At 40.5% G+C, this 23,359-nt stretch overlaps 1 protein-coding gene across 2 annotated transcripts in view; it reads left to right on the forward strand.

The window, feature by feature from the left end:
- Positions 1–23,359, forward strand: part of sdk1b (sidekick cell adhesion molecule 1b) — a 270,446-nt gene that overhangs the window by 159,305 nt on the left and 87,782 nt on the right. For both annotated transcript variants that reach the window (XM_077524564.1, XM_077524563.1), the window contains 8 exons: positions 7,405–7,507; positions 10,186–10,361; positions 13,133–13,216; positions 15,505–15,699; positions 15,950–16,066; positions 16,702–16,869; positions 20,536–20,638; positions 20,717–20,890. In XM_077524564.1, coding sequence (XP_077380690.1) covers positions 7,405–7,507; positions 10,186–10,361; positions 13,133–13,216; positions 15,505–15,699; positions 15,950–16,066; positions 16,702–16,869; positions 20,536–20,638; positions 20,717–20,890 — 1,120 coding nt within the window. The remainder of the gene's footprint in view (positions 1–7,404; positions 7,508–10,185; positions 10,362–13,132; positions 13,217–15,504; positions 15,700–15,949; positions 16,067–16,701; positions 16,870–20,535; positions 20,639–20,716; positions 20,891–23,359) is intronic.

Below are 23,359 nucleotides of genomic sequence, written 5' to 3' on the forward strand. Positions count from 1 at the left end.
GCCCGTATTTAGCTCCTTATTGTCCTTATTTGTATTTTTCTACTACTTTTGCAAAGAAATAGAATGCAAAACGTGCTGCTAATATTGGAAGAAAAAACATTTTTGCCATCCAAAATAATAAAAAAACACCATTACAATGGACATATATTAGATTTCATAGAAAATACTGGGAGTCCTCGAGTTACGTCGTACGCGACCTACATCATTTCGACTTTACGGCGCCCGTGCCTTGTCCGCAGCACCTTCTTTTTCGTTCATTTCGCACAGTAAGCACGTCGACCAGGTCAGGCGCGTCACATTTCCGTGTTTAAAGTTTCCATTAGCTCTGCGTTGCCGTCCGTCAGCAATGAATGTCCGTGCGGAGACATGAAATATTGGTTCTGGCATCGTCTGCCTCGCACAAATGTGTTTTTTAAAATGACTGTACATTTTGTTGTAAATATAGACTTTAACGGTGAAATCCGACTTAAGTCGAAATTCGGGTTACATCGCCAGAGTAGGAACGTAACTCGGACTCCCTGTAATGTATTGTAAACTGATGTGAAATTTCGGTTTACGTATCACCTTAAAGGCCATGTATCGGGATACACGTGTATCACGATAGGTATCGTGACCACTGAATATTGATTCACATTGTATCTAGTGTTTAGATAAGCTCATTTCTGAAGAAGGGCAATCTACATGTTGACATCAGATTGTTTCATGAAACATGAAAAGTTAGAGAGATAAAGACACAGCTTGGTTGTTTGGTAGAATTTTGAGAAGTTGTTTGGAACCGCAACTCAAAGTTTTTATTCATTTAACAACTCTAATTAATGTATATAAATAAACAGTCTTTCATATTAATTCATGGTTCATTTGCCTTTTTAGAGAAAGCGTAACGCTTAGTTCAGAATCCACATCCATATTCGCTACACAGATTCGATGTTTTTTCTCTTTTTTTCGCATTCTATAATCTCCAGTTGTGCTTGAGTTGAAGCATCATCAAGAGCTACTGTACTCGATGCCGATCTACTCAATTAATGTCACTGGGGTGCATTGTTGTATTTTATATTCTGTTTTATCCTCTTAGCGTAGTGTAAGTGTAAATATTTGAGCACCTTATTTTTTATGTAGGGCTCATACCCTCAAGCATCTGTCAAAACTAATAATCACAAAACAATGATGTTTACCAAGTTGTATCCACACATTTGCGCACTCTTTAATCTGCTGTGCTGATGACGTTGCCTCCATATGTCATTGTGGCTCGTGTCACGCAGCTTTGTAAAAGTAACGCCATACTAAAAAAATGTTTTGAAACAAGCTCAGTTTCCTCTCCTTTTTTTCTATTCCCCTTCAATCCATGAGAAGGAAGACGGAGGATTTTGGCAACTCCGAAGCGAGGGATGAATATTTCAAACAGGGCATGGCTCTGCGTGGGTCGATGGGGGTCATTTCTTGCCTGCTGGTGCTGCTGGTGGTGATGTAGCGGCGTTTGGGAGGCTAGCGCAGTCAGACCGTGACACTTAGCTGTCAGCGTGCAGCGTTAATGAGCGCGGTGACATGCACAAACACTCGCCTCGTTCTCGCACTCGCATGCGGTATTCTCAAGCCAGTGAGGCAAATGATCACCTTCTCCTCAGCAAAAAAAAAAAAAAATCTCAGTATCGCGCTTGTATTTTTCTCCTTTTGTCTTCCTTGTAAATTCTGAAACTTTTTGCCTGTTTAATTCTTCATTTGATGTTTATCCATCCATTTTCTTGACATCTTAGTCCTCACAAGGGTCGCGGGGGCACTGGAGCCTATCTCAGCTGGCTTTGGGCAGTAGGCAGGGGACACCCTGGACTGGTTGCCAGCCAATTGCAGGGCACACAGAGATGAACAACCATCCACACTCACAAGCACACCTAGGGACAATTTGGAACGCCCAATTAACCTGCCATGTATGTCTTTGGAATGTGGGAGGAGACCGGAGTACCCGGAGAAGACCCACACAGACACCGGGAGAACATGCAAACTCCACCCAGGAGTCCTCAGAACTGGGAGGCGGACGTGCTAACCAATCATACGCCGCGCTGCCCCATTTGATGTTTAGTTTTGAGCAAATGTATTATAAAAGAAATAAAAATGTCTTAACTGACTTACACAGTGTGAAATATGGGCCTGTTGAGTTGAAGACAAGGCAGTTCTGTCACATGAATGGCAACCGATTAAGCCACAGGTTGTCGTCTGATGGATAAGCATTATTTTGTTCCGCCTGTCACTATAAGTCACTGGCATAGATAGTTGAACAAGATATGTTGGAACGGATTAATGGCAATTCCATTCATTTCAATGTCAAAAGATGATTTGAGACAAATCTCTCTGCTCTCTAGGTCCTTGCAGTTCTGTTTAAAAGGCTTAAAACTCACACACGCACACTCGCACGCTGGCTGACTCCCTAACTCTACATAGTGTGTTGAATGAGTGACAGATTTAATAGGAGAACAAGATGTAATCCAACAGAATCCATTCAAAGCGGGATTACACTCTAATCTGGATGGAATCACCTTTCATCTCTCTCTCTCACTCTCTCGCTCTCTCTCTCATTATCTTTATCCATCGCTATCTCTTCTCTGCCCTGAAGCTGCACCAATCCTTTTACTAGCCCAGTTTTTTTTTTTCATTCCCATCCTTGATTTAATTTGGGATTTTTGTGCCTCTGACCAAATATCGAGCACACATACACAACACACGCATGCAAACCTCACACAGGCCTAGCTGTCAATCATCAGTGATTGCGCTGATGACCGCATTGTAACGTAGCAACAATGCGTCACTGCCTCCTTTGGCGTCAAATTACACGTAGTGAGTCTCGCACACAAAACAGCACACTGTGTACTTCCCCACTATCATCACTAGTTGAATTTTTTCAGGAACGAGGAGACATTTCCTCGAGCAAATGCAAGATATAAGGCCTTCTGACTAACATGAAAGCTGCTATCATTTGAAACACTGATCCGCCTGGTGTGCATAAACGTGTACAATTGTTTAGGCAAAGCAAGTCATGGCAGCTTTATTTATTTTTAAAAATGCTTTAAAAGACCTTAATCACAGTAATAGAGGAAAAGTGTTATTTTTAACCTGGATTTAAAAACGTTCACACTGACGCCTGACACTTCTGTTGACATCTTCTTCATTTGTGTGCAGCATAACAGATAAATGCTGCGTCACCATGTTTGCTTTGTACTCTGAACTCCACTAATTGACCAGAGTCTGCAGACCTCAGAGCTCTACTAGGTGTGCATTTCTTTAATGTATTCAGGCACGAAACCATTCATTGATTTGTAGAACAGCATCAGAACTTTTTAGTCTAATCTATATCTGACTCGAGCCTTTAGGACTGGAGTAACATACGTCTGATCTCTTAGTTGTGGTCAGAACATTTTCTTGGATCAGAATATTTAAAAAAAAAAAAAAAAGCACAGAACAATGGTTCAATTAAAAAAGTTAAACTCATTCGTAGACGTATTAAACTCAGTAAAATATTTTCTAGATTACCAATTCCTAGCTAATTTCAAATAGTGCCTTGATTTACAAGGTTGATTCCCCATTAATGCCATTAATCCGTTCCAGCCCTACATTGTGCTCATTCTGTTGTGCACACTGTGGACACCAGGGGGCAGTATTAGGCAGACAAAGAGACACACCGAAGAAGAGTTTCACAAGTTAAACTGTATTATTGTTAGTCATGTTTCACAGTAGATAAAGAATATATGCCTGAGTATTTTTGTATGCTCTTTTGCGACCATTTGTGCTCAAATATATGTTTTTTTAAAATGTTTAGAACTACTGCAACATTGATATTAATTTCATCAGCCTGTCTTTGATGTTTTTACCGTGTGTTAGCATTCCGGTAGCTGATATCCCAAGGCAAATGTATGTTTAATTTGCCAGTAAACTTAAACTGCGTGAGGCAAAAACAGCTTGAAACATCTTTTTTTGAAGACGAACAGTTTCTATGTATCGGTGCATGCAGCTGAAGAGACTGTGGAGTCATTAGCATTCAACGCTAGCACGAACTAGCAAGCTGTCGACGGGCAAGTCTAGTCTTTTTGGTGTTTTTATCAAAGGTTGTTCTGCTTTCGTAGGACGGCAGCCGACCACATGGTGTTTCTCATTCGCTAAAAGAGCAATCCAATATATTTTGATGAAACTTCTGGACTCTCCTTGTCGCGTCTTTGCAGGGAGCCGTTCGCGCTGGCACAGCTTGCACGCGCCCAAAGAATTAAAAGCAAAACAACTTTTGCCTGCCATAATCTCGGCGTAAAATAAACTGGAAGATGTTTAAACAACGTTGGGCGAATGAGGAATGGTGCGCTCCCGACGAGATGAAATAATATTTCCCCAGAGGGAGAGGCTGTTAGAGCGAGGAGACAGGAGGGAAGATCACACATCCATATGGCATTTTGCTTCTCCTCCGCTTACACCATCTTTTACTCCGGCGAGGCGACGGCCATCTGCAATACTCGGGCTCGACACGCTCTGTCTGCCCCCGCCGAGACCTTTCATTCACCTCCGTTCGCCCTCCCTCGGGATTCCGTCTGCCTCCCTCCGTCCGAGCTAACAGGCTGTCACCTTTAGCGCGTTACTCGGGGCCACTGTCAACGTTCAACATGGCCACCCATGTCTGCTTGTATGACCTCCGCTTAATGACCACCCTCCATCTCGCTCACCTGCCACAGGGCCGGGTCTTTTATTTTTATTTATTTATTTATTTATTTTTTTTAATTACAACACCTTGTATGACATGTTGGCCTTTGCACGATGACAAGGTCCCGTGCGTGTGCGCGAGTATGTGTGATGAAGATGTCCAAAAAGATCCTAAAAATGTCTCCAGTTTGCAAATAGAACGCGTTCAGGAAAATTCTTCCTTGTCACACAAATACTTCAACAAGCAAGTAAATTGAGACGGTTTGCTTAGCAGATAGCTCTGCGTGCACATATTTAACACATTATTTTCTGCCTCGTGATACCCTGAGATGAATATCTAGCGTGTTTTTTGCCTCACCATGTGCGTACAACTTGAGCTGCAGTAGTTTGTGTTGGGTGTGGAAATGAGTTGACACTAGCACAGCAAAGCTAACTTTAGTCTGAAGTTAGCTAGCAGCCCATTTTTGCCAGGAGTTATGTGGAACGTTTCAAGCGTACAATGAAGTGGCTTATTGCGCAAAATAATAATAATGTATATGATAGCCTACTTGTTGTAACTTGTTTAGAAACATCGGTGTTAGCTTTTGACAGACATGTAATTCTTTTCGAACTTCTGACAGGCTCGTGCTACCCACTAACATTTTCATCCAGCCTCGTCAATAAAAACCCACAGTTACCGATAACAACAGCGGGCCAATAATAACATGTCCTCCGTCCCAAACTAATTTGTCAGTATCTACGTAGTATTCTTCCCTTTAGTTTTTCCTCTGGTCTCTTGAGATCTCTTTAATTTGTTGGAATTTAGAGGTTTCTGGGGTCGTGTAAGACTTTTGTAACCATGTGGATGGCAGGAGGTGTTTAGTTGGTGCTGGATTTCACTTTGATGTATCTTTCTTTTCTTTGACCTTTCCTCTGGTCTCCTGACCTTCTGAACTTCACGACTCTGGCGAGACTGAAGTATCCAGTTAAGGTGAAGGGTAATGGGATTTTTATTAGGTGTTAGGTGAATTAATGAGTACAAATTTACACGTATTCACACGCACGCATGCACAGAAAAAAAAAAAAGAGTGAATGAACGATTGAATGAACAATTCTGAACTCTCTCAAAAAAAGGAGAAAAAAAAGGGGGAGAAAAAAAGTATCTACGTAAAACGTTTGAAGAATAAGCAGTCGATATTTCCTTGTCCGATTTTACGAATGAAATTAAAAATATAATCTACTTAAGATACATACCGACCAATTTATTATCGTAGTTACTGATCACGTCTCTGGGGGGGGGGCCACCATCTTGAAAATCATGTGAATGGAGGATGCGTTTTGATCAGCCACCTGAAGTTCTGAGTATAGCACATTTCTATGGTGAAAACACATGTAATGTTAACACACTTCAGAGATTTCTTTTTATGTCACTACTCTCTTATCATTCGTAACTCAACCTGTACGCTTAAGTTAGAGCACCTGTGGGTGTCATTGACAAGGTACTGGCATGTTTAAGCGTGCATGAGTGTGAGATTGTGTATGTGCGTGTGTAGTCATTTGCCTGCTTTATTGCACCCGCATGTCTTATTCCGTGTGACAGTGGGATATGATTCTTTGGCTCTCGTGAGTGTCTCCGAAAGAAGGAGGAGGAATAAAGAGCAGCGAGTCAATTACCACCTTTTTGGTTTTTCCCTTCAAAGGGGAGATGAAAGGCGCTCCTCACCTCCATCTGCATTGACTCCCCCCCCCCCCCCCCCCCCTTCCGATCCCTCACGTTGTGACGCTCACAATCCCATCCAAACTCCTGTCACAGTTGGCCTCTTTAATTTGTACTTCCTACTTCTGACTGATTGCAAATCTGCATATGCATTACTACGTAGTGCCGTGGCCAATCCAATGATGTTCGTACGTGTGTGCGCGTGCGTGTAGGCCCCACCTCTTTTCATACTAATTCTGCTGAACACATTATACACTTTTCAAGCTATGATAAGATTCCTATTGAATCTTTTTTTTGTCTTATGAGAAGCCATTTGGGTCATAAATCATCTCCTTCCTCGCTCCTTTTCAGACACGCACACATCATCATCATAATCTCTTACTTGCGCCACCGTTTATTTCACCAGCGGGGACATAAATCACTCTTTAGGTGCACGAGTGTAATATTTTTCATGTTATCACTGTAGCACATGTGTAGTGTTGTCCTCTCTGCAATTCATCATCACAACCCTGACGAGTGGGGAATCATTTGGGAGGGGGATTTCTTGAGTTTTTGTTGACGGTCGATTTTTTACTATTCATTTCACAATGGACCCCCAACAAAAACCATGAGTAATTGGCACCCATTTGAGCAAAGACAGCAATTAGTCAGAGAACGGATAAAAAAAAAAAATTGAAAATCCGATGTGGAAATTATCTGTAATCCATTCCAGGTTCGTACAAGCACCATAAATACCTGCCATATATATCATTTTAAGCCATTATAATTTTCCACACAAGTGTTATTTTTTTTATCCAAATTATAAAAATAAAATCATCCAATATTTGTCACTGTTTTGTCGTGACTTTTTATATGAATCTGTATTCCATGATATTCAGATTTATTGAGATGCACCTGTTCATATTGTATGTATGCAAACGGACAATAAAGTGAGTGACAGTGGACAACTTTGCACAACAATGACGTAGCGGTGTTCGTGTCGGTTATATCTGAAACTAGGGTGGCCGTGTGAAACACTTATCATCTTTCTCCGGCAGATTCCGAGTCAGAAGTTGGCGCGCCGGCCATTGTGATCGGACCGAAGGACACAACAGTGCTGGCAGGGACCAAGGCCACTCTGGAGTGCATCGCTAATGCCAGGTATAGTTACTTGATCTATTCAGACATATGAACGTGTGATATGATGGCATGATAGGATTTACTGTATACTCGCTGGCTGCTGTATTTGTCACATATTCATAATCGAAAGTGATCAACCACGAGCGCACTGTAGTAGGTTCTACTTTTATTTATTTTTAGAGCTGTCAAATGACTACATTTTGATTAATCACATTTTAGAATTTGAAATATTAATCGCTTCATTAAAAATAGCATTTTTATCAAAAACAAACTTTGCTTGCCAAATTTAAGGAGCACCTGTTGTGTTATTTTTTTTTATATTTAATCTTATGAGGACATCATCATTTGTTTTATATATATCCACTGCACAGGCTCATCCTCCTCTTTTTCTAATTAGTTGCATCATTTAAATTGGAAATAATGACCCCAATAGTTTGACATGAACAAATATTCTGAATGTCATACGCAAGCATTTATTTAATGTTTTACTTTAATGCATATAGTTACGTTTATTGCTCAAACAAAACCTGTGCTACCTTTAATGTAAGCCACTGTCAGGATCAATCAATATTGTGATTAATCTGTGTGAAAACATGATTAATTGAGCAATTAATTAGCTAGTTAACGCTTTAACTTTGACAGCACTATTATTTTTATACATTTACATTTTTTAAACAGTAATGAGGAATTTCAAAGTGAGTTCACGCTATTTGTACACATATTTAGGCAGCTTGTAAATGAATCAAGCATAACAGAACACATTTGTCCACTTTTGGATTGAGCTGCAAGTAACAAAAATCCATGTGTAATAAATTTGATCATATGATGATGTTGCTGTTAAAATTTCGTTGAGGCCATGTTGTTTTTATGTCCAAAATCTCAACAGGCAAAGACCATTTATATGGCTTGACCCAGCTTTAAAAAGAAAAAAAAAAACTGTATTTCATCAATGTTCAGATGCCAGTGTTCAAATCAACAAGTGATAAGCTGCACATGCTCCCAAAGCGCATGTGAGTGTTTGTCGAGGGTTTTTGCCGGATTGAGCCGCTGTCTGTCTGGCTCGTGTGTGTGTGTCTTGGCAGCGCTTTTGTCAGAGCGGAGCAAATCAGCACGCTCCCCGTTGATAACGTAGCTGTTGAGGACCATTGAGCTCACGAGGGTTAGTTTGGAATAAACCAAATGACATGCAGCACCCTCAAATATGGTCACGAGCTGGGTTGGTCGTGAGACCGAAAAAACAAGATTGCAGCTCCAAGCAACCGAAATAAGTTTCAATCGGGCTCTCGCTTAGAGATTTATTGTGAGAAGCTCGGCCAGCCGCTGCTCCTCCGCATCGAGAGGAACCAGATGAGGTGGCTGGGTCATCTTTTTAGGGTGCCTCCTGGACTCCTCCCCGATCAAGTGTTTCAGGCACGACCCACCGGGAGCAGGCCCCAGGGTCATGCTGGGGAGACTGTGTCTGCTAGCTTAGCCTAGGAATGCCTCAGGATCCCCCCTGGAAGAGTTGGTCAAAGTGGCTGGGGAGAGGGTAGCCTGGGCTTTCCTGCTAAGGATGCTACCCCAGCTGAACAAATGGATGGATGGAAAGCTTATATTAATCCATAACATGCCATCAGTCAAGATGTTGCTCTACCATTATTATCACGCCCATCAATAGAACACTCTGGGGTGCTTTACTAATGCCAGTTTATTTATGTAATTTACACATGAGAATAGATTTTTTTGTCTCCTTACATCATACTGCAGTATAATATAGGCTTGAAGGTGTACATTTTTAATGTAATAAAAAAAAAAAACAAAAAAAAAACATGACTACTATTGTTTTTGATAATAACAATAGTTCAAATCATGGAGTTTACATATTATCTAACATTTATATATATATATATATTTTTTTTAATGACAATAGCAAAGCAAATGTTTACAAACTAAATCACACTACAAGTGTCAATATTGTCATATGGAAAAATGTCACGGCTAAGATGCCTGAAATGTGCAAAAAGGTTTACCACGCTGATGAACACTAAATGGTTGGAAAAAATAATAATTCAGAAAAATACGAATAAATGAGAACGTTTTAGCCTTTGAATGCTGCCTCTTGAATCACAAAATGTTAGCATGGCAAGCGTTAGCATGATAAGCGTTAGCATGATGAGGGTTAGCGTTCATCTCACAGGTCTGACTCTTTCCGGTTAATTAACAATGAACACAATGAATGTTTAATTTTATTGAATTAAATTAGTACTCACTGTTTATCATCATCATCATCATTAAGCCCATTTACAGCAGAGCCATGAATATTTAAGCCCCCACCAATTAATAGGCAATTCTGTCTAAATGGAGGACTTAAGTAATGGGTTTATGTGGTTTTCAATGCAAAATTAATGATAGTTGTATTTACTGCTAATAACAGATGATTTTATTTAATTAACCATATAAAGAAAACAAAGATATGAGGTGCATGTTCATGAATATAATGAATCCTGCCTTATAAAAACAAGACCAAAAAAAGCCCAATTTAAATGAAAGTCCTTCTCTGATCTTCAGCTGCTTCATGCAGACAAGTTGTGACTCCTCCGCCATCACACTGTCATCATTCATTTGCTGCCTCATTGATACACAAAGTGATGTGTTTACTCTGACACTTCATTCTCTTCTCCTCTTTCCTTTTTTTTTTTTTTTTTTTTGCACCTCCCCAGAGACGTGGACAGCCTGCTGGTGGTGTGGAAACGCGATGGGCGTCGCTCGGCCAGCGGACGCCGGCTGGTGATTCCCGCCACGGCCTCCTCGGACGGCGGCGAGTATGTTTGTGAAGCGTTGCTTGGCAACAGCACCGCCAAAGCTGCCGAAGCCAGGGCGCACATCACTGTGATTGGTAAGCAAAAAAAAAAGAACGAGCACAGTAACTTTTAGAACAACTTGTAACTTTTACATCATAACTTTTGTTTAAATTATTCTTATGCGTTCCCAGAAATCCCAAAGGAAAGTTTTAAAATCGGACTATTTCTACATATCTGCTTGCTTCCTAACAAAAAAAAAAAAAAATCAGAAAAAAATTTTTTAGTTGCCCAATTTTAGCGTTTTGCAAAATGAGCAAAAATCAACCTTAATTTTTTTTATTTTTTTTTTTAAATATATACTGTACAAAGATAATGTCATTTGACATGAATCAATTATCGTTTGTGTGATCACAGAAAAAGCCAAACATGCTTGTGAAGTAAATTGTCTTCATTAAGTCTTGTGAGATGTCCAGTGACGTCATGCACGGCAGCGTGTTCAAAATCAATTTTGATGTGCGAACGTCACGCTGTTGATAAGCTGTAAAATATTACACGTTGAGGAGTGAATTTCCCCTGAGGATAAAAAGAGCGTAATAAATCAAATTGTTACATGTCCCTGGAAATTACAAATGAGCACATTGCTGGTATTAAATTTCTACCATGAGACAACTCCCGCGAAATCGTTTGTTCGTCAATGAATTGTATCAGCATACAGTAAATTGGCGCACGCATGTGCGTACGAGTGGGAATTCTACACTTTTGCCCGCCAGCTAAATTTGTTACCCCCCCACCCTGAGTCACAAAAAAAATTAAATAAATAAATAAAGGCGGTCGCACAGGAGCTCTCGTCGCAAGTGGTGTCTGTCCTGGATATTTGTGTGTAAATAGAAAACAACAGACCCCGGCAGCGAACGCTTGATTGATGAAGCGCTCCCTCCCACCCGCACGTCAGCGTCTTATTTTGATCTACTGTGATTGTCGGAGCGTGCGGGAGCACCTTAACATAAAGAGAACCAACTAGTGACGCCGATAGAATCCTCACTACTCACAAAGGACCTGCTGGAGTGTGCTAGCCCTTTTCATACTCGGCGGCGTATAGGTGGTGGGGTTGAAAACACCTGATCTGATTTTTTATTTTTTTATTATTTTTTTTTTTTTTATGTGAAAGAACTTTCATATGACAAGGAAAAAGACAACACGCAAACATAAACTCCACCAACAATTGCGAGTAGGGGTGGGCGATATGACGATATTAGATTTAATGTGTTTATGCTTGATGCATCCATGTGGTCTTTTTTTTTTTTTTTTTCCCTCCCTCCACTCACTACACTACTCTCTACTCACTCACACAAACATGAGGCCGAGAGCGCGGCCCGGAGCAGCAGGGAGGTGGCCGGCTCGGGAATATATATATATATATATATATATATATATATATATATATATATATATATATATATATATATATATATATATATGTCCGCTGTCAATAAAGACTCGGTTCAACAAAACAAAAACTGTTGAGCACTTTTGCATCAACACAAACACTGTACAATTCAACAGCAAGTAAATAGACTCACCAGTACTTTGATGTTCCTTTTCCACAACCATGGAAGCCGCCATATTGGAACAGCTTTCATGAACGGGGACAAAAAAACAAAAAAACAAAACAAAAAAAGTTGTGTGAAAGCGACCGAACGGAACACAGGCGGGCCGAACCGAAACTGTTGAACCGATCGGCTATATATATATATATATATATATATATATATATATATATATATATATATATATATATAGACACAATATATGATTTGTTCCCCCTTTTTAAGACCAAGAGGGCTGCGAGGCATCACTGATGAATAATAATAATGCTCTGTGTCTAATATGGACTCAATAAACCCGAATGCAGTGAAATTAATTCCTATACAGAACTGCGGGTGTGTGCGTGCGTGCGCCTCAAAGGTCTTCATTATTCAGTCGCATTTCTATTCTGCCCTCTAATCGGAATATGTATGACACGGGGAGCTGGTGTGTTGCGTTGGCGCCACGAACAACAATAGACATGTTGTTGTTTTCCCGCTGCTTTACTGCCACACAAGTGGGACTCCAGCAGAAGCGTCTTGAAACCCAAACCAGCAAAACAAGTCAAAAATGGCTTTGGCTTTGTGTTTGTGTGTTTTGGTCCTTGAAACTCACCTGCCTGAAGGGGATTAATACGCGTGCTTGATCAGCGTCACACTACCAGGCTCTATTTTATTTATTTTTTTGTTAGCGTCTAGCTTTTGTTTTCCTTCATGGCACGCTTCTCCAGTCAAAATCACACACGACTCCAACTGTGCTCAATAAATATACAATACGGGCCTCATGCACTTTAAAGGCAAAGCACATCTTAAAAGCCGGCGTAGTCAAATAGAATAATAAGAATAATAAATGTAAAAGCTTCTCGTTCCCCCTTCGCCATCATAAACTTACACTTTCTTTGTGTGTGTTGCTCATATTCCACACAATTGAAGATGACTTTTTGATGTGTTTTTTTTTATGTCAAAGATATTCAAATGGTGGAGTTTCACACATCATCTTCCAACTGTGGAGTTTAGCAATGGCGAAAGCGCACAACGGCTTGCAAAGGAGGATTATATCGCCACTATGAAAAGGGGGCAAAAAAGTATGATTGCTACATTGAGGCTATAACCGAGAGGTCACTGTGTTAAAGGCATGCTTCTCAAATGTTGTAGAGGGGCCAGAGGAGGCGTGTGTCATCCCGGGGAACATGTTTTTTTTTTTTTTTTTTGATGTACAAGAATAAAGTGGATCATTGCATTGGCAATGTGTTAAATCATCATGTTTCGCGTTTTCTTTCCAGAGCCGCCTTCTCTGTCCGCTCAGCCGCAATTGAAGATCGTGGCTCAGATCGACAGAAATGTGGAGATTCCATGCTTGGCCACAGGTACGTTGTATATTTGTATTAGCAGATATGAGCTTGATTTCCTCTCATATTTCCCAAGCCTTCCCTAAACAGTTCCACGGTCGTTTTTTTATTGGAATACAGTAAGTACTTTGATATGTTGATATTTTATTTTATTGATTGTTAAGCAAAGACACATATGCTTTACGTTATTGTATCGACATAAGAATATTTTTGGATTATTGTTTAAGTAGCGAAATAGGAAGTACTATTTATATTAAAAGCTCCACTAGTCTAAACATGATATTCCAATTAATATTGGATTTGTCGAAAATGAAATGAATTAAGCAGCAAATTCCACCTGTTTTTATCCATTTCAGGAGGCGGCCATTTTGCCACTTGCTGTCGACTGAAAATGACATCATAGTTACTGTGGGTTCAGAAAACAACCAATCATGACTCACCTCTTTTCTGTGATGTCATTTTTATGTCAACAGACAGAAAATGTTTAGTTTAGTTTAGTTTAATTTAGTTTAATTTAGTTTATGTTATTAATGATAATGAAAATGTCAGTGACATGCTAACGTTAGCATTGATAATCAGGATTATACAGCAGTATTTGAACACAAAATGGTGCAACAGCACATGTAGACATGCACAGTTTAAAAATAATGCTCTGAGTCATAAAATACAACAATATACAGGGCTAGTTTTTGTTCATAAAACACAAAAAATTGTTTTTGGTGGGGGTCATTCATTTCAATGAGGACTGACAAATGTTTTGAGATACACACATGGTCACAGAACAAATTAAACTTGCATCTCAAGGCGGCGCTGTATTTCAACAATGTCCCGCCCGCGTCGTGTGGTTTGTGCACATCATAAATGCATTTAGCAGTAGGAGCAGATTAACACAGTGACACCAAAGCCTATTGTTCATGACAGCTGCTAGAAAGTGGATTACGCGAAGATGATTTAATGTGTAGGAGTGGACACGGATTTAAAAAAAAAAAAAAAAAAAAGTCGACATTCTTGCATCTGTCACGTGCGGCGGCGAGTAAGTTTGACGTTCCTCGTCGATACTGCGTGGGCGTAATTAAATAGGCTGAGCGCCTCGGGGTGAGGGCAGAGCAGAGCGATGGCGGTTCGGAGGAAGAGTGACAGGCATAGAGGGACGGAGAACGCCTTGCGAGTGTTTGAGGAAAGTTTGACACTGACAGATTGAGGTGAGAATGTGGAGTTCTTACCATGGCGCATTTTCACGCACACGCATACTATACAAATTAGAATGGAGTCTGATGGTAATTGCATTAGCCTCGTGCCCGTCACATTTGACATGCGTGTCAGGTAGGTTGCCGCTTATACTGTAGATATTTGCTGCTATATTTTATTCAGAGTGTTTTTCAGCTGCCCCCGCCACCCAGACACAGACTGCAATCAATATATTATTAGCAGTCATTATGTGCCCATACATATTAATAGCAGCAGAGAGCAAGGAAACAGATTGTCGGAGCTGTGGAGGGTTTGCACAGCTCGGCGAGGTCATTTTTTCTTTTTTCTTTTTCTTTTTTTTTTTCTTTTTCTTTTTTTAAAATTCTTACTGGATACGCTGGGTGTGTGTTTGTGTAAAAAAAATAGAAGCACTGATCTACTCTATTGTATTACATACTTGATTAATTCATTGTAATTAGATGATTTAATCATTCCATTAAAAAAAATATTGCTGATTTTTTAAATGAACGTTTTAACTTTTTTTGTTTGTTTGTTTGTTTTAAGTGGAAGACAACCTTAAACATTTCTTGACAATAATATGTTATATGTGACCTCACTAGTCTAAACATGAGAGTCTGATTAATATAATATTTGTGGGAATATGAGTTAAGCAGCAAAATGCAGCCGTTTTTATCCATCTCACGGGGCGGCCATTTTGCCACTTGCTGTCGACTGAAGATGCCATCATAGTTGCTCGGGCAGCGACCAATCACAGCTCACATGCTTTCTGAAGCTGCACTCTGATTGGTTGTTACCTGAGACCTTAGCAACATTGATGTCATCTGCAGCCAACAGCAAGTGGCAAAATTGCTGCCTCGAGATGGATAAAAATGGCTGGATTTTACTCCATAACTCATATTCCACTAACACAATGTCAACCAGAATACCGTATTTAGAATAGTGGGGCTAAATAGAAAATATTATTGTCCAAAAAAAACAACAACAAAAATTAACCTGGCTCTCCTGCTTGTTTAAAAAGTCAAAAGTGTCACTTGAGCGCTAAAATTTGCCCACCTTGTTTGTTTGTTCTCATCTTTGTGTTGTTACACACTGCACAGGTGTGCCTCCACCCAGGATAGAGTGGTACAAGGACGCCGTGCCGCTGTCCAAGCTGGCCAACCCTCGCTACAAGGTCACCAGCGCGGCGGGCCTGACGGTGCGGCGAGTGCAGCCGGGGGACGGCGGGATATTCCAGTGCTTCGCCCGCAACGCCGCCGGAGAGACGCAAGCCCACACGCAGCTCCTCGTCTCCAGTGAGTCCTCCGACAGTGATGTCATCTCCATTCATTCGCCCACTGCCACTGGATCTTTGTTTTGTCACTTTGAATCCACTGTATTGTATTGTATGTTGGGGCGCTTCTGTGTGTGTTATCGTCAGTCTTTAGACTGCGGTGATTTTCTGAGAATCATTCACCATAAGTTCCATGAGCGCTCCCCTCTGCAACCTCATATCACTCCCTTGTCTTCTTTTCTCCCAAAATTTGCTGTCTCTCTGCGTTTCAGATGCGCCTCCCGCGTTCACCGTGCGCCCATCCGACAGAGTCGTAACTGAAGGCAACACGGCCTTGTTTATATGCCAGACGAGCGGCGCCCCAAAGCCTGCCATCACCTGGAGGAAAGGTAACATGTACACAAAATTACAGGCACACGCCGACACCGTGTCTGAAATCTTAAGTGCTTCTTGGGCCCGTCACAGTTGGGGACGCACATCAGTACCAAACCTCACCCTGCCGAAAAACTGCAACTCCTGGTGTTCTTGTTTAGAAACCACATTTGAGGCGCCATATTTACTGCCTTGTATTATTTTTTTGTTGAACCAGAAACAACATAGCACGATCGTCAAAGATTTTAACAATAGAAGGGCCAAAACATGCCTTGTGAAAATTAAAATTTACTAAAAAAACAGAGGGTACTAGACCTGCACAAATGGAAATCAACCTGACTTTTTTCAACAGATGTGTTGCTTATCGTGACATGTCGACGTTGATATTCTTTCAGTTTTAATATCGCAATATCAAGGTATTGCCATTATCATTACATCCCTAATGGATGGATGGTTGGATGACAATACAATAGATACTAGATAGATAGCTATTGAGTGTTTTAATGTTTTTTTTTTTTTTTTAAATGCAACTCGCCCAACCCACAGTTCGGGACATCACGATTTATTTTCCAAGGTCGCATGGAGGGCGAAAGTGCCCCCCCGTAGCCGTGCACTTTCTATGCTAATTAAGTGCCTCCCCTCTGTGTTTTAGGATCGCAGGTGTTAGCAAGCGGTTCCGTGCAGGTTCCCAGGTTCACGCTCATGCAGTCGGGCAGCCTGCAGGTTCAGCCCGTCAGCTTCCAGGATTCGGGGGAATACACCTGCATCGCTTCCAACTCGGAGAGGACCATCAACGCCACGGCCAGGCTCACTGTTTGGAGTAAGTGAGACACGCGCTGGACTTGCAAAATGTTTCAGATTTCCATGGGGATTAATGGGAATTTAGTGAAGGTTTTAGCACCAGTCACTTGGCATTAGCAAGCACATCCAGACTTAAGAAAGGTTCTGCTGCAAAATGCTAACACATTTAGGCCAAATTCAAATGTTTACTTTTGTCAACAATGTTTTTCATTTTTCTTGATATGCAAAAGTTTAAATATCCTATTTAAAAAAAAAAGTACAGATTATCAATCGGTATTGTTTTTATTATTGTTTTTATTATTATTTATTTATTATTTATTATTATTAGTTTTACTTATTTATTATGTTTTTATTATCATTATTATTGTTATTATATATTATTATATTCGTTATTATTTACTATTTATATATTTATTATTATTATTTGCTTTTTTTCGCAAATTTCTATGGAAATGAATTGAATAAATGTAAAAATGATACATATGTGGAATTTAAAAAAAAACAAAACATTTTTTTTTCTTTGCATCTGCTTATGAAAAGATGTTTTCCAAAATGTGTTTGTGGATCTTGTCCCAGTATTAATAATTCAATTTCCATAAATGCCCATACAGTATATTCTAAACTTTGTCCAAATAGTCCCTTCCTTTGCAACTATAACCAAACCTTGATAAATCATTGGTGTCCAAACTACGGCCGGGGGGCCATTTGCAGTACATCGTTGATTTTTTTTAGCAGCCGACCACAAAAAATAAAAATTTGACCAGGGACGGACTGGCCCGAGATATTCTCCAATGGTGGGGAGTTGTGGAAGAGACGACGAACATGCACTGAATCGTATTCGTCCAGTAATCCAGCGATTTCTATTTGTCGCCAGGGTAAGGAAGAATGCATGGTGACCGCTAACATGCGGCAATTACTATTTATTTATTGGGAAGTGGGGTGGCAGGTGTCAACTGGCCCAAAAATGGACCAGCCCTTTGGGAAACTCCCGAAATCCCAACGGTCCCGTCCGCTCCTGAATTTGAGTTTCTAAATAGTTTCAGGAAAACTATTTACAACTAAAGTCGAAACAAAATATCTCTTTTTAATACCTCGTGAATAAATATAACTCAGTTTCAGAAGCACAAATGTTTCCCTCCGCGTTCTGCTCTGTGTCAAGGTCTGATTTGTCAACAGTGTCGCATTCATGATAATGATGATCCTCAAGTAAACACTGCTTCAAAGAGTGTTAGCTTTTTGCAGCTTGCGCTTAATTGGAGCTCTCCTCGGGGCAGGAACGGATCTTTTCTAATGGGAAACGGGGTTGCAGACCTTCCCAAAATTCATGAAAAAAAAAATCACGATACAAAATTGCTTTTCGCATGTTTAAGTTAATAAAGTTGAAGAATGTGAAAGTGGCCCTTTCGTCCATTGATTTTTCTGCTTGGGAGGGAAATGTGACCAAATGGAGCACCAACCTCCACCAAGGCAATCATATCAATGCCTCATTCCACAAAGTTTGATCAAAGTTAATTTTGTATATTTTGTGCAATTCTTCTAACCAGCAAAGTGATGAAAGCGTAACCTCTTTGGCAGAGGTTAAAAGAAAATAATGAAACTCAATTGTTGCTTTGTAGAATTCAAACAACCGTCATTTGGATCACCTTCACAGTCGCTTAAATGTTGTCATGATTCAAGTTTTTATTGATAAAGCAGTGGAATGGTTTCTTCTACAGGTGTTGACAAAGTTTGGTGGAAACAGTAATAAAACCATTTTTTAGATCACAAACTTCAAGGGGCGTGACGGCCTTGGCGGAGGAGCAACTACGTGAAATCCTTCAATATGTATCCGCCGCAGAACGCCGAACACTAATTAAGCCGTCGCTGTCGGGCGGCATTAGTTCAGCATAGCAAACAGCCGCGCGATTGCCGATCGATGTCACGGGCAGGCGCGATGGCGAATAAATCATGTGATTGGCCGGGCAGGGGGACGACTGAGTGGCCGCTAAACGTATCGATCGGCTCATTTTTACATTTATTCTGCCAGCTTCACATTAAATACTGCTGGATTCGATTAGGCCGGCGGCCTGCGGGATGCTCGCCGTCAGTGCTTCTTTGCCGGGTGATTCATCTAAATCGTGGGCGAATGAACCGCTGACGTCCTCACGGATGCCCTCGGCCGTGCGCGTTTTTATTCCCTTTTCATGAGCGGAATTGAATAGCGCGCACTCAGCACTTTTTGAGACAACGACAAGCGCGGGGGGTGTCTGTTTCGAGCAGATAAAGCACGTCCTTGTACCGTTGTGCTCCACTAGTTCCTGGCTTAAATGGTGACTAATTGATTTTTCACCAGTCGGGAGCAGTCTTATGGACATGTTTGGAATAACGTAGCGTCATGTTTAACAAATGCAATTGAAGCCTGGGACATTTGTCACTTTTGTGTTTGCGTCGTCAAAGCTGAGGTTCTCTTTTTTTTTTTACACCAAGCACCATCTAAAATAATGCTCGGCTCTTCAAGTACAACCCACAAAAAAATACTGTCGCATATTAGACAGAGTGTCCTCAAAAATAAAGCAGAGGTTTTAGTTCTAAATAATTTATTTAATATTATTGTAACATTATGCACACTGCAGAACACAATTTTTGTTGAGTGAGGTCTGACAGCTGTTTTTAACAAATTTTTGGGTGCGGAACCCAAAACTGATCTTGTTTTTTCGCTATCATGTCAAATTTTTGAGCAAGAAAAGAAAAAATGAAGTAAATTTCTTTGTGTTTATATATGTTAATAAAACACAAAGATGAAATAGTTACAAGCTTTGAAAACTCACAACATAAAGTGCAACCTAACAACGGTATGTCCACGGTTACAAAGTTAAGAGAAAAGTCTGCACTAATCCTCTTAATTCAGTATGTTTTAACCTGGGTTCGATCACTGAAATGATTTGTGATGATACATCCTGCTACATTTCCTAGTCTTTCGGTACTGCAGGGAATTTATTGTGCTCAGTAGTCGACTTTTTTCTTTATTATTGAAATCCCTTCATGCTAACTATGTTGAGCCAAAAAAAAAAAAAAAAAAGCATGAATGTATAAAAGTATGAATTCACATGTATAACTGAACGTATGGCGTTCCACAGGGTTCAATTGTGGGGCCTCTGCTGTTTTTATTGTGTGCTGCCCCTGGGATCAATCGTAATTGGTACTATGCTAGCTTTCTGTTTACAAATATTGATAGTACTGACCTATTGGTAGATGCAAATACCTCTAGATGAGTCTAACCGTAATCAGCTCTTAAAACAGTCTTACTACAGCTAATCAGTGGACTATTGCTCATCTGGAGGGTAAGCTGTGGAGTAATAATTAACTAAAAAATAAATAAAAAATAAAAATAATTAATTTTAATTAGCATTAAACCATGCCTGACTGGGGGGTGGTGACGGGTAAAGAAAATCCAGGACGGCCCGCCAGGCTTCAAAAACACTGGGGGAAACACTGCATATAATCTTTTTATAATTGTTTGTTTTTAAACATTTGTTTAGTTATAATTAGAATTGAACATGTGTGGTGCATTTTATTCTCAAGTCTAATCACTTTAGCCCCGATGAAGACTCTGTGAGTCGAAATTAGCTATAAAATTTCAGCAGCAGAGTGCCTTGACTCTCCTCGTGCTTTTTTTTTTCATTCTAATCACTATTTTGTTTTCTAGGTCGCACCATCATCTCCGTGCCCCCGTCTGACCTGCGTGTAATCAAAGGCACCACGGCCTTTTTAGCCTGCAATGCTACACATGACCCCAGGGTCGATATCAGGTAGCGGCTTGTTAGTTTGAGAGGGTTATCATGTTGTAGTCCGTTCTCTTTTAAATAAATGTGTGCATCTTGTTGCAGCTTCAAGTGGGAGCGAGGAGGCGTGCCCATCCTTAGCACCAGCGGGGGGCGTGTCTCGGTACGTCAAGGCTCCCTCACCATTGGCCAGACTTGGTCAGGTGACATCGGGGATTACGCCTGCACTGTGAGCTCGCAGGCGGGCAACGATTCGCGCACCGCGCGCCTGGAAGTCATGTAAGCGGAAGACACTTGTCACTTACAAAGTAGATGATGATAAAAACAAAACAGACAAATGCATTGCTTACTTTTCTTTGGCCAATGGGAATGTGGCAATATTCAGTCGAGCAATACCTAAAACCGAGTGCATACTGTTTAATGGAAAGGGGCATGAAGTCATTTTTACATTACCACCCAAAAATGAATGAAATTAAAGCTGCAAGGAGTGATGATGACAAATCCTCAAATTGATCATAAAATTTTACTGCCAGGCTCCACCCACATTAGATGACGTAATTAAAAAGAATAAGTCTGTCTAACCTGATTCCGTTCGGGGATAATCACCACCATCTCCACCTAGTATAGGACTCAACACTTGAAATTGGCTTCAGTGCTGCTGTTTTGGTTAGCAACAGAGTTCAGCAAATATAGGACTGTCTCAGAAAATTAGAATATTGTGATAAAGTTCTGTATTTTCTGTAATGCAATTAAAAAAACAAAAATGTCATACATTCTGGATTCATTACAAATTAACTGAAATATTGCAAGCCTTGTATTATTTTAATATTGCTGATTATGGCTGACAGCTAAAGAAAACTCAAGTATCCTATCTCAAAATATTCGAATATTTCCTCAGACCAAGTAAAAAAAAAAGCCATAATCAACAATAATAAAACAATAAAAGGCTTGCAATATTTCAGTTGATTTGTAGTGAATCCAGAATGTATGGCATTTTTGTATGTTTAATTGCATTACAGAAAATAAAGGACTTTATCACAATATTCCAATTTTCTGAGACAGTCCTGTATATTGTGTTTACTGTTGTTTACTGTTGAGATCCTGACACTCCAAGGATTTGGACAATTTAAAATTTAACTAGGTCTCTAATGACGAATAATGGACTAGTTGCCAATCAATTGATTAATCATAATCCTCTACATTCCATTGAATAGGTACAATGTGCTAAAATAGAGATTATGAATCCATCAAATCAGCAGATGGTCTCTATTATTCCTGCTAATTACACGCAATGATTTATGTACGCAGCTAGTGGTTAGCATGTCTACCTTACAGTTCTCAGGTTTTGGGTTTGAATCTCGTCTTTGGGCTTCCTACATAGAGTTGACGTGCTTGCATGGGTTGTCCCTGGATACTCTGTCTTCCTCCTAGCTTCCAAAAGACTCAGATTGTTAAATTGTCCATGTGAATGAATGGCTTGTCAATATATTATGGTCTGCGATTGGCTAGCGACCAGTTCAGCGTGTTCCAAGTCTCGTCCCTGAGATAAGCTACCTGTAACACTAATTACCATAAGCGTTCGAGAAGATGAATGGAGATTATTAGGGAAACACACTAACTTCAGATAATAGAGCACTGGCTCAAATATACATCAGAAGGTTTTAGCTTATTGAATTTGTCATCTGTTTTAATAATTGCTTCATGTGCAAATTTGTCACAAAGTATGCCCCCCCCCCCCACCCCGTCCCGAATGAGTCACTAATATTAAATCAAGTCACATGCATATTTCACCTAGCGCACCTCATTAAAGCCGGCGTGAGAGAATGCTCGCAGGTAGGGGCCATTACGTATTAATAAGCGTTTGTATGATGTATTTAGAAACGACACTTATGCTATATGAATAAAATTGCAGGGCAGTAGAGCGAGCGGGAGGGCGGGAACTTGGTCCGCGTTCTTGAGCGGAGAAGTTACATGTCAATTAGAGTGGCTCCATGTTTACGCCTATGAAGAAAAAATAAAAAATTAAAAATAAAACGGACGGTATATTAGGGACGCGCGCGCGCGTGCGTGAGAGCGACATTCTCGTTAGCTCGCTATCATCGGGTCACTGAGGCTAACAGACGCTGGCGGCTGAGGAGACAGACTAATTACCAGCAGGTTATTGGTTCAACTCTCACAAGGCCCATCCATGTGTTCGTCACTCTCGAGGTGTGTGTGGGGGTGTGTAGGTGGGTGTGTGTGTGTGTGTGTGTGTGCGTGGCCTCAGCGGAGGTAAGCGCTCCAACATTCTCGATGCTCATCCATTAATTAATGCCGTCATGTCAGCTCTGAGAAGAAAACATCAATCTCATTTCCCCTCGTCCTCCTTTTTTCTTCCTCGTATCCTCTCGGAGCGTTGTCACCTTTAACATCACCTTCATCTGTCTGCCATCGTCATCCTCACACTCACTTCAGTATCGAAATATGGAGCGACTCATTAGCGACGTCAAAAAAGAAACAGCTTCATAAGGACATGACTGGAAACCAACGATCCGTTGTTTTTCTATAGTGCTTTTCCTTATAAGGTCGTGGGTGGGCTGAAGCCCTGCTGAAATGATTTTAGGCATTGCAATTTCCAAGACAAAATTTGCAAACACATTGAAGAACAATACTGCCAGCAAGTATTGTGTCGTGTGGAATCAACACGCTGCTTCTGTACAGGCATATTAATCTCTACATACCTTAGTAATGTATGAGGATTTATATTTA

The sequence above is a fragment of the Festucalex cinctus genome, chromosome 6, assembly GCF_051991245.1.
Source record: "Festucalex cinctus isolate MCC-2025b chromosome 6, RoL_Fcin_1.0, whole genome shotgun sequence".
NCBI classification, from domain to species: Eukaryota; Metazoa; Chordata; class Actinopteri; order Syngnathiformes; family Syngnathidae; genus Festucalex; species Festucalex cinctus.